A 16,481-nucleotide genomic window follows, 5' to 3' on the forward strand; every position below is an offset into this window, starting at 1 on the left:
TCAATTTTAAATTTTTTGCCCGTATAAGATAAAATATGTTGTGGCTTTATGAGTAACTTTATGTATATACGGATCTTGATTCATATATATATTCGATCGAGAGATTCTACTTGAGATTCTTTTCATGTGGTAGCTAACTTAATTGGTAAAGTCTATCAATGATGATACTAAAGATCTGGATTCAAATCCTGTTAGGATCTAATTATTGAACTCATTTATAATATATATATATAGGGTAGCGTTCAATGACTAACTTTTTGACAAAATATTTTTCAAAACATGAGTTAGAAGTTTTTGAATGGGCTGATTTTTAGTGAGGGTGATATCTACGGTGATAAGATCATACTCACCAAAAATCAGCCCATTCCAAAACTTCTAACCCATGTTTACAAGTTGAAAAATCATGGACCATCCATTTTTTGTAAACTATTTTTTATGGGGTTAGAAGTTTTGGAATGGACTGATTTTTGGTGATGATGATCTCCTCACCGTAGAGATCATCCTCACCAAAAATCAACCCATTCCAAAACTTTTAACTCATGTTTTAAAAAATGTTTTGCCAAAAAGTTAGCCATTGAACGGGACCCATATATATATATGGGTTAGGATTCATATACACATATATCTACAATGTGTTTTGTTGTGGGCAAAAATTTTCAGATTGAGCTGATTTTTGGTGAGGATGATCTCTATGACGAGGAGATCATCTTCACTAAAAATCAGCTAATTATAAAAATTCTAACCCCATATTTATGAGTTGAAGAATTGTGAACCGTCCATTTTTTGTAAATCACTTTTGACGATGTTAAAAATTTCGAATTGAACTGGTTTTTGGTGAGGATGATCTCCTCATCATAGAGATCATCCTCACCAAAAATCAACTTAATTCAAAACTGTTAACCCACATAGGATAAAACATGTTGTAGATATATGTATGTGTGTGTATATATGTATATATATTTCATTGAAACTCTTTAATTTACACTTTCACATTTAAAGTAATTTATAACCTAGTTGTGGGTAGGAATTGTGTCCAACAAACTTCAATTTTGTGGTCCTATGATTATACTCCAAACATTTAAGTAAAATGAAAATATTGACAAAGTAATGTGATAATTTTTCTTAGTTAGAATTATATATATTTATTAACTTGTGCCTCCCGAAGTATATTTTGTAATTTTCCCCTGAAATCCATGAAATTTTTTGTACCCCGCATATACATTATCATAGTGAGCCCTTGATTAGTATGTGATGGATGGACTTTTGTCAAATCAAACTATCTGGTATCAAAATATATAGAGCTCAATAAATCATAGCATGTGTGGTGGTTTTGATATTTGGGCAAATTTAGTTAGAGACTTCATACTCAGGGCCATAAAACATTTGCTCCTCGAAACCCCACCATCTGATATCTATTGGTGAATGGATCCATTAATTTGTGTCTCTTGAAAGTATGTTTTCTTATTTGATTTTGTTTTGGTTCCACATGTACATTTTCATGGTAATGTTTAGGATTATGAACTCATTTGTCGTTAACAAATTTGTGTGCTAAGCACAGGGGCGGAGTCAGAATTTTCTTGTAGTGGGGGCAAATTATGATTAATTATATAATTCAAGAACTTGAAGATTAATGGATTTTAAGAGAAATTCAGAGATTTTTTTATATTAGAAGTTGAAAAAAAAAAGATATTTAAATTGTGAGGGAGTGGGGATAAATGGGACATGTAAATAGTTGCAAATATATGGGTGTCTCAAAGTTATGTGAGTGCAATTGCCCCCGCCAACTCTTTACTAACTCTGCCCCTGGCTAAGCTGATGAATCAATAACATGACATCACGTGTATTGAAACTCTTAATTGTTCATAAATTCTCTCCCTAAATTTTTTCTCCACCAATCAATCACACTTGTTTTTGCAATACACGTGACGTCTTGCCATTAGTTCATCAACTTAATAGAAAACATCGTTAACGACATTTACATATTGGTTTTTTTTTATTATGGAGAATTTCATAAGTCAATCAAAACTAGTGATTTCCTGTATTTTTTCTTTCAAAATATTAAATCAAACCATTTGAAATCACCAATCAAGATCATGTTTAGTGTTATTAAATTAGATCAACTTACTAAATTATACTTCGAAATCTTAAAATATTTAAAATTATTAATAAGAACAGGTGGGGCAAGCGGGCATCGTTCAGTCAACCATCCCACTGGGATTAATCAAATGGTACGAATTGGCATGCATGGTTGTCCATGATCTCTCTCAAACGTGGGACCCATGATTTGTCCTTTTTTTGTGGCAAGTTTGAAAAATTCTTAGATCATGACACGTGGATCATACAGGCATACAAGAAAATTTGGATACTAGTGGGCCCTGATGACATACTTCTAATACCCATTCAAACTTGGAGATGACGATCTATTTTATATCGAAGACTAGTATGAGTGTATGACTTAGTAAGAATTGACTCTAATCAAGTGGTTAATATAAAAACAGCACTAATGATGGTTGGAATCCTAATATAACTATTTAAGCAATCTAGAAACTTCAAAGAAAATTCAAGTTACCTTAATTTTTTGAAGTGCGTATGAAAAGGACAGGACGGTTAGGCACTTATTTTTCGATAAACTTGCAGTTTGACTTTGTCAGTGAAAAGTCTTTAAGGGAAAATTACTTGAAACGACTCTAGGGGAGGGATTTCTTTCTTATTATTCTCTTAGTCTTGGTTGTAATATTTTCCAAGACAACAATTATGACAAAATCTATCACAATAGTTTTTTTTTATAAGTCACTTATAATGGAGTTAAATTTTTTGAAATGGACTGAATTTTGATGAGGATGATCAGCTCATTCCAAAATTTCTAACCCTAATTTACAAGTTGAAAAATTATAAATGATCAATTTTTTTGTAAATCACTTTTGATAGGATTACAAGTTTGGGAATGAGTTGATTTTTTGTGATGATCATTTATGTAAGTGAGGAGATCATCCTCACAAAAAATCGGCCTATTCTGAAATTTCTAACTCATATGAGACAAAAATCGTTATTGTAGATGTTGTCACAATTGTTGTCCCATGAACCCCTCCTAGTTTGAAAAAACCTAAACTACATTTTTTTCCTCTTCTTCACATACTTAGGTTTTTCGACAACAATTCTCATCTTTTCTTACAATTTTATGATTGTGAATGATGAATGAAAATGATATATTTCTAATTTTGAACATTTAGATGTATTTTTTTAATCTACTTCAATGATTTAAAAAAAAATAAAAAATTGAAGATCGGAACTGAGATACAAAAAAAAATAAAATAATTATAGTGTTGAACTCACCAGTTTTATTTATTGTTGAACTAACCACTTTTTATTGTTGAGTTTGACAATTTTTAAAAAAAAATGTTGAACAAAAAAACAATAAGTGGTGAGTTCCATGCCGGTAAAATCCACTCATTTTTTATTTTTTGAGTTTTTTCGACTAAAATACGTGGAAAGATCGACTAAAAACTTGATAAAATGATTTGTGTAAATGATTTCAAACCAAAATAACCATCCTTGATCAATTTTCATCAAAAAATGAAGTAAACAAATTGAAAGAGAAAAAAAAAACTAACTCTTTTCATACATATTTTAAATGCTTGAAAACAACTTCTTCTTCCTTCTTAAATCATTTTCATCGAAATGTTGAGAGGGGGGGAACGAAAGTGGTGAGTTCAAATGGTAAGGACCGGTTTGACATTTCAATCGTAAGAAATGCGTGGAGTGGTGTTCAAGGACTGATTAGAAATGAAGTTTTACTAAATGGACTATTAAGAAAAGTACTAAAACTTAGAGACTAATTAAAAAAAAAGTGATGAATTCAAATGGTAAGGACCGTTTTGACATTTCAATCGTAAGAAATGCGTGGAGTGGTGTTCAATGACTGATTAGAAATAAAGTTTTACTAAATGGACTATTAAGAAAAGCACTAAAACTTAGAGACTAATTTAAAAAAAAAAATCCGTATGACAAGGTCTTTTATCGAAAATCTTATGTTACAATGACAAATTTTCTTGGGCCCATCTTACACATAATTTTTTTGGCCCATTATCCATGGACGTATAAGAGACTTTTTATTAAAAGTCAATCTGAGATTTTACAGAAGTCTGAAGGGCCCATCTCAATATATGTGGATTTGTGTGATTTGTCAATCTTAGATTTTGTAAAATTCCGGATTGATTTTTCTATGAGAAAAAATATATTTGTGGACCCATACATATGCATAATTAGCTTGTTGGATGCGAGTCCCAATCATTCATCATCAAGAGCATAAAAATCTAATGGTTTAAAATCATGAACAAAACGCATTCAAATCAAAGGACTATAAAATGATAAAAAAGAATGATGGGCTCAAAAAACAGCTCGAGTGTTCATGGACTTAATAGGACCAAATTTGTCCCAAGACGCGTTGAATGGGTTGAGATGATTTTAGGCAAGGATATGGTGCTTGCCTTTCACATTCCAAGGTCAAGTGAAAATAATAATTATTCTTAAAATTTAAGATTATTTTAATCCCAAAGATTCTTACTTTGAATTGGACTCAGTACTATTCATTTTTTCTTCACAAATCCTCAATTATAATTAGTATTACTATTATTATAAGGATACAAAAATATCATCAAGTCGTGATAATCTAACGACCCCTTCTGGCATATGCCCCATCACAGAACCACATATCATTTTCATCAAGATACATAAAAAAAAGATTTATGATTATACATATCTCGAGGTAAGCAATCTACAATGTACGTCAGAGGAGGGGTGTCAGAAAATCATTATTTAATATTGTTTTATCTCTCATGTCACCTTAAGATCATATCTGAGACACTTACTAGAATATGAAAAAACAAAAAAGACTTTAAGAATGATAAAAACTAATAAGTCTCTATAAAATAATAATCATTAACTATTATTAATAAATATTTTAAGTTTGCTATATAAAAGTCTGGGGATTCCAAAATAAAAAAATAAAGTCTCATATGAATTATTCATTCTGTAGGTATTAAAGTATCCGAATTTCAAAAAATTCTCCACAACCGTTATTGCCATCATCATATTGCCTTTTCTCTAATTTCTTTAACGAAAGCTTTGCTTATAAAAGAGACTTCCCCCATTAAATAATTTTATTAAATCAAAACTTCTAATATAAATAAATAAAAAATTAGAAAAAAAGAGAAAATGCTTCTGCCATAAGCATAAAATGAGAGTGAGTCAAAAAGTAGACTAACTTATTTTTATTGAGTCGTGCTGGAGTAACATTGAAATTGACTTCGTTCGAGACATCGGTGTGCACAAAACCATAGATACTTCTCAATCATATCTCGATGAAAGCATCCATGGTTATATAGATATGTTCACGTCAGCAATGTCTGAATCAATGTGAATTTCAATGTTACTTCAGCTTTTTTTATTTTTCTATTTATATTAAAAAAAATAGATGCAATGGTGAGAACCCTTTATTTAATGCAATCACGCAGAATCCCAAATTATTGTATCTTTACTTGCAAAGCTGACCAAAGTTTCTTTATAATTATACTGTTTTAAAATGGGTCCGACGTAGTCCTACATGTATGACACGTTTACTTTTTATATTATATATTCTTTTATTGGTTTGGTAGGTGGGCCATATAGAGTTAAATACAACTAAAATTTACTTGGGTTCATAAAGAAGTTTATAGAAACAAGTCGGAACATCGTAAAGGAGTTTTTTTTATTAGTGTGACAAATAAAAACATGGACACATGTAATTCCAATAGTACATTGCATCATTTCATTAGTCTAGAATGTGTATAATTTAAGGAAAATGTTACAATGACACAGGGTATTTATTGCGATTCTCACAAGTCTGATGTGGGATTTGCATATAATCATAGATGTGTTTTCTCGTGATACGAGTAAAAATTATCTACGATTATGTATGCATATCCACGTCAAAATTGAGAGAATCATAGTAAATCCTGTGTCACCCTAGCAAGGCTCATAACTTAAAGGAAAAATGCTAAAGTAACATTGAAAGTCACATGGTAACTGACATTGCTGACTTGGACGTGTCTTTAGAACCATCAATATTTTTCATCGAGATACAAGTGAGAAGAAAAAGCATCTATGGTTTATGTACACTAGTGTTTCAAACTATGTCAATTTCAATATTACTCGAATACGACTCTAATTTAAATAGAGTAATGTTGGAGTGACCTCAAAGAACCTTATATCACACTTCTTGATGTGAAAGTGGATAGGAATCATAGATGCTTTTTCACTTGTATCTCGTTGAAAAGCATCTATGTTCCCATATACTTTCACATCAACTTTATTCTTTAAAATAAATTGTTTGATTATGACTTTATAATCTTGAGGTCGTTTTTTATTTTTTAATCGGACTTGAACAACGAAAATGACTTTCACAAATAATTCAAAGGGTAAATTACACTTTGACCTCTTGTAGTTTGGCATAATTCCATTTTAACCCTTAAAATTTTGATAATTGCACTTACCTCCCTTTTCATTGCCGGTGTTAAATTTAAGATGTTATTTTACTATTTTATACTCTTATTTTATATTATTTTTTATTAAAATATAAATTTTAAAACAATAATTAAAATACCCCAATCTAAGCATTCCCCAGATCATTTTTTCATAGTCATGTATATTTTTTTAAATAACATTTTAAAAAGGGCAAAATGATCTTTATAAAATGAATTTAACTGTTAGGTTGACAACACAACAATTTGACAGAAGGGGTAAGTGAACCCCTTAGATAATTATAAGGGAGGTAAGTGCAATTATCAAAATGTTAGGGGGTCAAAATGAAATTATGCAAAATTATAAAGGGTCAAAGTGTAATTTACCCTAATTCAAAATTAAAAGAAGAAAAAAGTCCCATTACCTTTGGAAACAAGAAAAAATGATCAAACCAGATTAGATTTTGAGCAATTTCAATAGTGAGAGCTTGTTGATTACATTTGAATATGTTCAAATGATAATTTTTGATATTCATATTGAATAATGCTAAAGTGACTTCGGGACTGTATTTCATATCTCACTTTCTTGACGTGAAAGTGTGTAGGAACCATAGATGTTTTTCATCGAGATACAAGTGAAAAAGATCCATGGTTTCTACACACGTCAAGAAAGTGAGATATGAGATACAATATTGGGGTCACTCCAACATGTCGGGCGGCCCATACCAACCAGCTCAGGCTTCTAGTAAAATGCGAGCACATTGCATGTGAACTATTTAATAATTATTAAAATTAATTAATCTTTTTATTTAAACAAGAAAATTCTTCTATTTCGTTTCTAAACGGCGATACTTATTCGAGCTTTAAGTGATTTCCTACCCAACTTGTAAGTTCAGTACTTCTTAAGATCTATTTTTTTATTATTCAAAACTATTTGTTTGATATTAGTTAGAGAGTTTTAGTCAATCTTAATCTTGTTTATTATGTATTTATTATTATCAATTAGAAAAATTTAGTGTAAGATGTCAGAAAACATAAAGAAAAAAAAATGGTCCTAAATTAGATAAATTATCGATTCATTTTAATTGTAAATATTATAGTGTTAACAAATATAACCTATAATTTAATTTTCTTGAAGATAATATAATATTGGGATTAGAAGTAAAGTAGAAGTTTCTAATTAAAAATTCAAAAATTAAAATAAAATACATTATCATAGATATTTTATAATAATAAAAAGTAAAAAAAGTACTTACATGTTTTTTCTTGGATCAACTACAAATTTGGCACCAAGAAAATTAATATTAACATTATTAAAATGAATTATGAATTGGATTTTTAGATAATTAACTTAATTTCTCTCTCCAAGATAATAGGTTTAAGAATTTAATTTTTTAATTAATTTTAATATATGAAATTTTAAAATATTTGTGTGTCCAAAGCAACACAAATTTTTGGAAAATGCTGAAATGACAAAAAGTATTTACTGCGATTCTCACAAATCTGACGTGGGATGTGCACATAACCATAGATGTGTTTCTTTGTGATACGAGTAAAAATCATCTACGGTTATGTATGCATATCCACAACAGAATTGTGAGAATCACAGTAAATCCTGTGTCACCCCAGCACGACTCCAAATTTTTTGGTCCGTGGAAATAAAAATGTTACAAGCATATTCCTCCATGTTTTGGCGTATATTTGTGCCACTTCAGGGGTGTTTGTATGTCAGAGAGAGGGGGGGGGGGGGGGGAGTCAGAAAATCACAACTCTAAAATGATTGAAATGCCCTTATCTTCAACTACTTATCCCTCAAAAAAAAAAAAAAGACCATTGTCTTTGGGCTTTAATATAAGTTTCTCCTATTGAGCTTCTTAAGCCTTTTTCATAAAAAGTTGGAGAGCATATTCAAAATTACCCAACCATTTAAAGAGTCGTGCTAGGGTGGCAGGATATACTGCGATTCTCACAATTCTGACGTGGAGATCTGTACATAACTGTAGATAGTTTTTGCACGTATCACGGAGGAAATACATCTTATGTGCACATCCCATGTCAGAATTGTTAGAATCGCAGTAAATACCCTGTGTCACCTCAGCATTAGTGTCATTTAAATGGTGTGTGGTTATTTACCCTTTAAAACAATAATTTCACTTATGATGTAATTTTATAATAAGTTGATATGTAACTCAAATTTGTGATATTATGGTGTGAAGTGTGAACTTCACAGCCCAATTTTTCTTGCATGGAGAAGCAATAATGGTTAAGGGAGTTTGTTTGAAAATAATAAAGTCGAGGCAGATGTTAAGGATGGTGTCACGCTTGTACATGGTTTACTCATCTAGTCTGGTTTAAGTTCAACTGTGAACCCAAACAACATGGTTCAAGCCCAACCAATGAGCCAATCTCAGATGGATATGTGATAATAAGATGCATTGTAATAAGTTGTGTACAGTGAAACACACATTACAGCTGAAAGGAAATTTATGTCACCATTTCCTTATTTTATTTATAATACACAAAGTTGTGATGATCAAGTTCATGACATTTTATAATACACAAAGGACTTATTTTAAAAAACATCCTCACTTTCGATTCTCACTACCAGCTGATGAACCCGCACCAGATCCGGAACCAGAGCCAATGCCAGATCCAGAAGCAGAAACCGAACCCGACCTGGATTCGGATCGAGAAACTGATCCTACAACAGGGGCAGAGACAGAACCCGAGCCCGAGGTAGAGCCAGAGCTCGAAATACCACCATGTCCTAATCCAAGACCTGCTCCAGTACCCATCCCGACTCCTACACCCGAAGCAATACCATCTCCTAACCCAAGGACCGCTCCAGTACCCCCTCCTGCTCCTAAACCCGTACCCAATCCTAAGTCCTTCCTCGCAATTCGGCTTTCCACAACAATATTAGCAAAGAGAACAAGAAGAAAAGCAAGAACCATGGACTTGTTTCTCACCATTTTATTTATTAAAATGACCTTTGCTTTAATAAAATCTTCTTAAAGAGAGTCACAAAGAGAATGCAAACTTGGAAATGAGAGTTAAGAGGGATAAGGGGAGTCTCATAGTTATGGTTGTGTGTAAGATATAACTAGTGCGCCAACCCAGAGAACTGTGGCCACATAACATGCAATTTATGTTAGTGGAGTCTCCAAAATCCCTCAAGTCAAGAGTGTCAGACATATTGTTTGGTTCTTCTGCCTTGCACATGCAAACAGGTGTCCCACGTTTCATGGTTAGTCGATATTCCACTTAATAGGATTCAATAATTCCTTTATCCATGATCTATTATTGCTTTTTAAAATTCTCTTAAATCATTTAAGAAATGTTTAGAAACACCACGTATGTAATCTAGGTCACCCCACTACTATGATTTATACTTAGTTTTTAATTTTTCTCATATGAGACCATCCACGTATACCAAAGCACCAATATGGAACCAAGCTATATAAATAGGGGATCTTCTCATCTCCTCTTCACAAGCATTTGTACCAGTAGTAGTAGTTAAAAGGGAGCAATATATCTTTCCTTCCTGACAAACTTGTTAACATCATTTTAGAGATCGACGAGACTTTCACCACATTGAGCATTTGATCTAAAATAAAAATGGGGTGTTATAAGTCTCTATCTCTTGCTTTGCTTCTTGCTTCCATTGTCCTTATGGTTGAAAGTCGGATTGAGAGAAAGAGCTTGGGTGTAGACTTGGGTGGTGATTTCGGAGTTGGTGTAGATGTTGGCGTAGGAGGTGGCAGTGGTTCAGCATCTGGGTCAGGGTCAGGCTCTAGTTCTGGTTCTGGCTCTGGCGCAGGCTCAAGTGCAGGTTCTTATGCTGGGTCCGGGGCTGGTTCAGGATCGGGTAAGGGACAAGGATCTGGTGCAGGGTCCGGGTCAGGTAGTGGGAGAGGTTATGGTTCTGGGTCAGGTCGTGGGAGAGGTTATGGCTCTGGGTCAGGGTCTGGTTACGGACATGGTTCGGGATCCGGGTCCGGCACTGGTTCTGGTTCTGGAGAGGGTTATGGTGAGGGGTATGGTGAAGGTAGTGGGAATGGAAAGTGAGAATTTGATGTTGTGAAGTTGATGATCACCATCTTGTACATAAAATAAGTATATGGTGTATTTGAGATCTATGTACTGAGTTTAATCATATTAGTGTTTAAGCTACGTGGGGAGTACGATTTTCACATATTATACCTCACACTTTGTTTTTGCTCCTTAATTGTCAAGTACTAAAATCAACTTCTGCATTTGCCTCAATATGAAACTAATACTACCCAAACGATATAAACAAATATATATTAAGATTCCCTTCTAAGTTGAAACCATGGTAAGAAAACTTGAATTTCAATTGAAAGTAGAGAATTAATGGGTATATATATATATGGGAAATCTTCAGCACCCAACCATTTGCTCAACCATTTTTGTCTTACATGGGTTAGAAGTTTTGGAATGGGCTGATTTTTAGTGAGAATGATCTTTTAATCCTAAAGATCATCTTCACCAAAAATCAGCCCATTTTAAAACTTCACCCTATATTTACAAGTTGAAAAATTGTTGACCATCCATTTTTTATAAACCTTTTGTGATGTGGTTAGAAGTTTTGGAATGGGCTGATATTTGGTGAGAATGATCTCCTCACCATAGAGATCATCATCACCAACAATTAGTTTATTTCAAAACTTCTAACCCATGTAGGACAAAACATGTTGGGCAAATTGTTGGGTGAATGGTTGGGTGCCGAACGGGACTATATATATATATAGGGAAATGTTCAGCACCCTAAGTTTTACCACACACTTTAACAAACGTTTTTTGTCCTACATGGGTTAGAAGTTTTGGAATGAGCTGATTTTTGGTGAGGATGATCTCTATGATTAGAAGATCATCCTCCCCAAAAATCAGCCCATTTCGAAATGTTTAGCCCCATGTTTGCACGTTGAAAAATCGTGGACCGTCCATTTTTTGTAAATCAATTTTGATGGGGTTAGAAGTTTTGGAATGAGCTGATTTTTGGTGAGGATGATCTCCTCACCATAGGGATCATCCTCACCAAAAATCAACTCATTCCGAAACTTCTAACCCATGTAAGACAAAACGCGTTTGTTAAAGTGTGTGGTAAAACTAAGGGTGGCGAACGGGACCCATATATATATATATTATCACAATCATTTTTTATTTGCTTGGAAAAAACCATTTTCTTCAACAATCATATTCCCACTAATACAATTGAGAGAACTTTTTTGCTCACAAACTTTTCCTAACTGAGCTCATAAGCCCTCTACTGCTCGACACGAGCAACCTAATGAGGGTTAATTTGATTGGTCGGTCTCCAATCCTCTAAGCTCTATGAAGAAATAGTCTAAGTAAAATAATTTGAGTCGTGATAATATGATTTGCCAGGTTGCATACTCAATTGACTCCTTGATGTGACAAGTTTGAGAACTGGAGATTTGTTCGTCTCGAGATGCACAATTACACCTCCCCATAAAAAAAGTATCTTCCCAATAAAAAAGTGTATCCCGAGACATACAAATCTATGATTCCAAACTTGTTCACGTTAGGGAGTCAATTGAGTATGCCACCTGATGAGTCATATTGTTAGGATTCAAATAATTTTCATACATGCGGCTATCCTATGATATTAAGATGCCCCCACGTCAAATACCAGCTACTCTTGAGGAGATTTTTAGACGGTATCTTCATAAAGCCTTTTGCTAAAGAGTTGTTATTTGCACCCAAAGTTTTATTTATTACATCCCAACCAGCTCCGGCTTCTAGTAGAATGCGAGCACATTGCATGTGAACCATTTAATAATTATTAAAATTAATTAATTTTTTTATTTAAACAAGAAAATTATTTTCTGTTTGGTTTATAAATGATGATACTTATTCAAGCTTTAAGTGATTTGCTACCCAACTTGTAAGTTCAGTACTTCTTAAGACCTATTTTTTAATTATTCAAAACTATTTGTTTGATATTAGTTAGAGAGTTTTAGTCAATCTTAATCTTGTTTACTATGTACTTATTATTATCAATTAGATAAATTTAGTGCAAGACGTCAGAAAACAAAAAAAAAAAAAAAAATACTCCTAAATTAGATAAATTGTTGATGCATTTTAATTGTAATATTATAGCATTAACAAATATAACCTATAATTTAATTTTCTTGAAGATAATATAATATTGGGATTAGAAGTTTCTAATTAAAAATTCAAAAATTAAAATAAAATACATTATCATAGATATTGTATAATAAAAAAAAAAAAAAAATAGTACTTATATCTTTTTTTCTTGGATTGACTATAAATTTGGCACCAAGAAAATTAATATTAACATTATTAAAATGAATTATGAATTGGATTTTTGGATAATTAACTTAATTTCTCTCTCCAAGATAATAAGTTAAAGAATTTACTATTAAAATATTTTTTAGTCCAAAACGTCTCAAAATTTTAATATAATAGTAAAAAATAAATAAAAATAAAGATAGTACTTATATCTTTTATCGTGGATGAACCATAAACGTGGCACTGAGTAAAACAATATTGACATCATTAAAATGAATTATAAATTGGGTTTTGGATAATTAACATAATTTCTCTCTCCAAGATAATAGGTTTAAGAATTTAATTTTTTAATTAATTTTAATATATAAAATTTTAAAATATTTGTGTGTCCAAAGCAACACAAATTTTTGGAAAATGCTGAAATGACAAAAAGTATTTACTGCGATTCTCACAAATCTGACGTGGGATGTGCACATAACCATAGATGTGTTTCTTTGTGATACGAGTAAAAATCATCTACGGCTATGTATGCATATCCACAACAGAATTGTGAGAATCACAGTAAATCCTGTGTCACCCCAGCACGACTCCAAATTTTTTGGTCCGTGGAAATAAAAATGTTACAAGCATATTCCTCCATGTTTTGGCGTATATTTGTGCTATCCTTGTACTTCTCAAATTTAGGACATGCCCCCACAAAATTACATTGAATGTTCTTGGCATTGTTTCAAGACTTGTATTCGACTGACAATTTGGAACCTTAAAGAGTAAGGAAATAGAGCAAGCAACAATCTGCAATTCTCCCTTTTTTTGGAGACAATTCAGGTTTTATAATTTTCTATTTGGAACCCTAATTTCTTCCCTGTACTTCGAGCTCATAAATAAAAAATAATTTACAATAAAGATTGAAAATCTTGAAGATAGAATTTGTTTTAATGAGAAGATTCAACGGGTTATCTTATCGAAAATCTTCTTCTCTCTCTGTTCCATCTTCTCTTATGGTTCTTTGCATATTATATTTATGTATCCTTATTTCGGGACTATATCATCAACAAGATTTCGTTGGACTCATCGTCAATGGTGAGGATTGTATAGGAGTGGATCATTGAATTCTACGAGGTTATCAACAAATTTCACAAAAATAACATCCCAATAAGAAGCATGGGCGAATGTTGCCTTTAAAATAGTTAGACAAATTTGTGTGATCCAACAAATTGGCCTGGCAAGTTATTTCAAGATTGGGTACATGTTATTATGCTTTGTTTGGAATTTATATATTCGAGATTTGGGTAAGGCGAGATCGTGTTTTATTTAGATAATTTAAGATACTTGTAATTGTTCATTTTTAGTTTCTCAAAATTTTGCAACCCTATCCCTAAGTTTTATATATAGAAACAGACATAAAGATTAAAAAGGAACAACCAAAGCTTCCACTTGGTTATTTGCAGTAATGGTGGTAGAAGAGTTTGAACTTACATGTAAACTACCTAGTTGTTTAGATAGGGTTGTCAATTGGGCCCATTATCTTGCTATACCAGTCCTGCCCACACAAAAAATTGGGTTTGGGCCTTTTATATCCTTAGGACTGGGTTAGGCCAAGCCCGAGCCCACATATTTGCAGTCCTAGAGGGTAGAATTGACTTGGTAAACTCCAGCCACATTTGCTTCAAGATTTCCATAGGGTAACCTTTAGAAGTGAATTTTCTAACTGATGGCTCTCCTATAGAACACCAAATTAGACAGTTCAACCCTACAGTTTTATTCCATTCAAAACTTGTTAATTGCATTAAAAGTTTGATTTGAATTATCAAATTTAATTTAGTAGATCATAATTTTAAAATTCCAAGTCAAAATTTTCACAAATTAAGAATCTAATAATAAATTAATCTTTTTCAACAATACCTTCCACAACATGGAAAACTCATTGTAGATAGTCCAATACAATGTTGTCGATGTGTGACATATAAGCCTTGATTGCATAAAGAATAGAAATGGACTAACAAAAAATGATATACCCTTTTGGCTTTCGGTCTTGTTCAAATCATATTTTTTTCCTAGGGATACACAACTGCATATATTTATGGTGATGTGAAGATGTGTATCCCCGAGAAAAAAATCTATGGTTCTGATACATGCCACCTCAGGGGTGTATGTATCGCGACTCTAAAATGATTGAAATGCCCTCATCTTCAACTACGTGATCCCTCCTAAAAAAGAACACTATTGTCTTTAGCCTCTAATATAAGTTTCTCCTATTGAACTTCTTAAGCATTTTTCATAAAAAGTTGGAGAGCATCTTCAAAATTACCCAACCATTTAAAGAGTTGTGCTGGGGTGACACAGGATTTACTGCAATTCTCACAAGTCTTACGTGGAGATGTGTACATAACTGTAGCTGCTTTTTACACGTATCACGAGGAAACACATCTACTGTTATGTGCACATCCCACGTCAGAATTGTTAGAATCGCAGTAAATACCCAGTGTCACCTCAGCATTAGTGCCATTTAAATGGCGTGTGGTTATTTACCTTTTAAAACAATAATTTCACTTATGATGTAATTTTATAATAAGTTGATATGTAACCCAAATTTGTGATATTATGGTGCGAAGAGTGTACATCACAGCCCAATTTTTCTTGCATGGAGAAGCAAGAATGGTTAAGGGAGTTTGTTTGAAAATAATAAAGTTGAGGCAGATGTTAAGGATGGTGTCACGCTTTTACATGGTTGACTCATCTAGTCTGGTTTAAGTTCAACTGTGAACCCAAACAACATGGAGCCCAACCGATGAGCCAATCTCAGATTGATATGTCATATAGTACTAAATAAGATGCATTGTAATAAGGTTTGTACAGTGAAACACACATTACAGCTGAAAGGAAATTTATGTCACCATTTCCTTATTTTATTTATAATATACTAAGTTGTGATGATCAAGTTCATGACTTTATAACACACAAAGGACTTATTTTAGAAATCATCCTCACTTTCAATTCTCACTACCAGCTGATGAACCCGCACCAGATCCGGAACCAGAGCCAATGCCAATGCCAATGCCAGATCCAGAAGCAGAAACCGAACCCGACCTGGATTCAGATCGAGAAACTGATCCTACGACAGGGGCAGAGACAGAACCCGAGCCCGAGGTAGAGCCAGAGCCCGAAATACCACCATCTCCTAATCCAAGACCTGCTCCAGTACCTGTCCCGACTCCTACACCCGAAGCACTACCATCTCCTAACCCAAGGCCTGCTCCAGTACCCCCTCCTGCTCCTAAACCCGTACCCAATCCTAAGTCCTTCCTCGCAATTCGGCTTTCTACAACAATATTAGCAAAGAGAACAAGAAGAAAAGCAAGAACCAAGGACTTGTTTCTCACCATTTTATTTATTAGAATGTAACGTCTTTGCTTTAATAAAATCTTCTTAAAGAGAGTCACAAAGAGAATGCAAACTTGGAAATGAGAGTTCAGAGGGATAAGGGGAGTCTCATATTTATAGTTGTGTGTAGGATATAACTAGTGCGCCAACCCAGAGAATTGTGGCCACATAACATGCAATTTATGTTAGTGGAATCTCCAAAATCCCTCAAGTCAAGAGTGTCAGACATATTGTATGGTTCTTCTGCCTTGCATATGCAAACAGGTGTCCCACGTTTCATGGTTTGTCGATATTCCACTTAATAGG

The 16,481-nt window shown here is 33.1% G+C and overlaps 3 protein-coding genes across 3 annotated transcripts; 1 reads left to right on the forward strand and 2 right to left on the reverse strand.

Moving 5' to 3' along the window:
- Window positions 1–8,883: 8,883 nt before the first annotated feature.
- On the reverse strand, window positions 8,884–9,570 carry LOC147397423 (uncharacterized). The gene has a single exon (XM_086451366.1). It carries the CDS (start codon window positions 9,467–9,469, stop codon window positions 9,083–9,085), a length of 387 nt encoding a protein of 128 aa, XP_086307492.1. The 5' UTR covers window positions 9,470–9,570; the 3' UTR covers window positions 8,884–9,082.
- Window positions 9,571–9,972: 402 nt separating this feature from the next.
- LOC147397424 (uncharacterized) lies at window positions 9,973–10,692 on the forward strand. The gene has a single exon (XM_086451147.1). It carries the CDS (start codon window positions 10,116–10,118, stop codon window positions 10,563–10,565), a length of 450 nt encoding a protein of 149 aa, XP_086307273.1. The 5' UTR covers window positions 9,973–10,115; the 3' UTR covers window positions 10,566–10,692.
- A 4,919-nt stretch (window positions 10,693–15,611) lies between these two features.
- Window positions 15,612–16,269, reverse strand: LOC147397425 (uncharacterized). The gene has a single exon (XM_086451108.1). The coding sequence runs from the start codon at window positions 16,175–16,177 to the stop codon at window positions 15,785–15,787; it is 393 nt and encodes a 130-aa protein (XP_086307234.1). The 5' UTR covers window positions 16,178–16,269; the 3' UTR covers window positions 15,612–15,784.
- Window positions 16,270–16,481: the final 212 nt, after the last annotated feature.

This window comes from Akebia trifoliata, chromosome 8 (genome assembly GCF_017979445.1).
Source record: "Akebia trifoliata isolate Shusen 1 chromosome 8, ASM1797944v1, whole genome shotgun sequence".
NCBI classification, from domain to species: Eukaryota; Viridiplantae; Streptophyta; class Magnoliopsida; order Ranunculales; family Lardizabalaceae; genus Akebia; species Akebia trifoliata.

Coding starts and splice junctions, on each gene's coding strand:
- LOC147397424 (XM_086451147.1), top strand. CDS start 10,116: ATGGGGTGTTATAAGTCTCTATCTCTTGCTTTGCTTCTTGCTTCCATT.
- LOC147397425 (XM_086451108.1), bottom strand. CDS start 16,177: ATGGTGAGAAACAAGTCCTTGGTTCTTGCTTTTCTTCTTGTTCTCTTT.
- LOC147397423 (XM_086451366.1), bottom strand. CDS start 9,469: ATGGTGAGAAACAAGTCCATGGTTCTTGCTTTTCTTCTTGTTCTCTTT.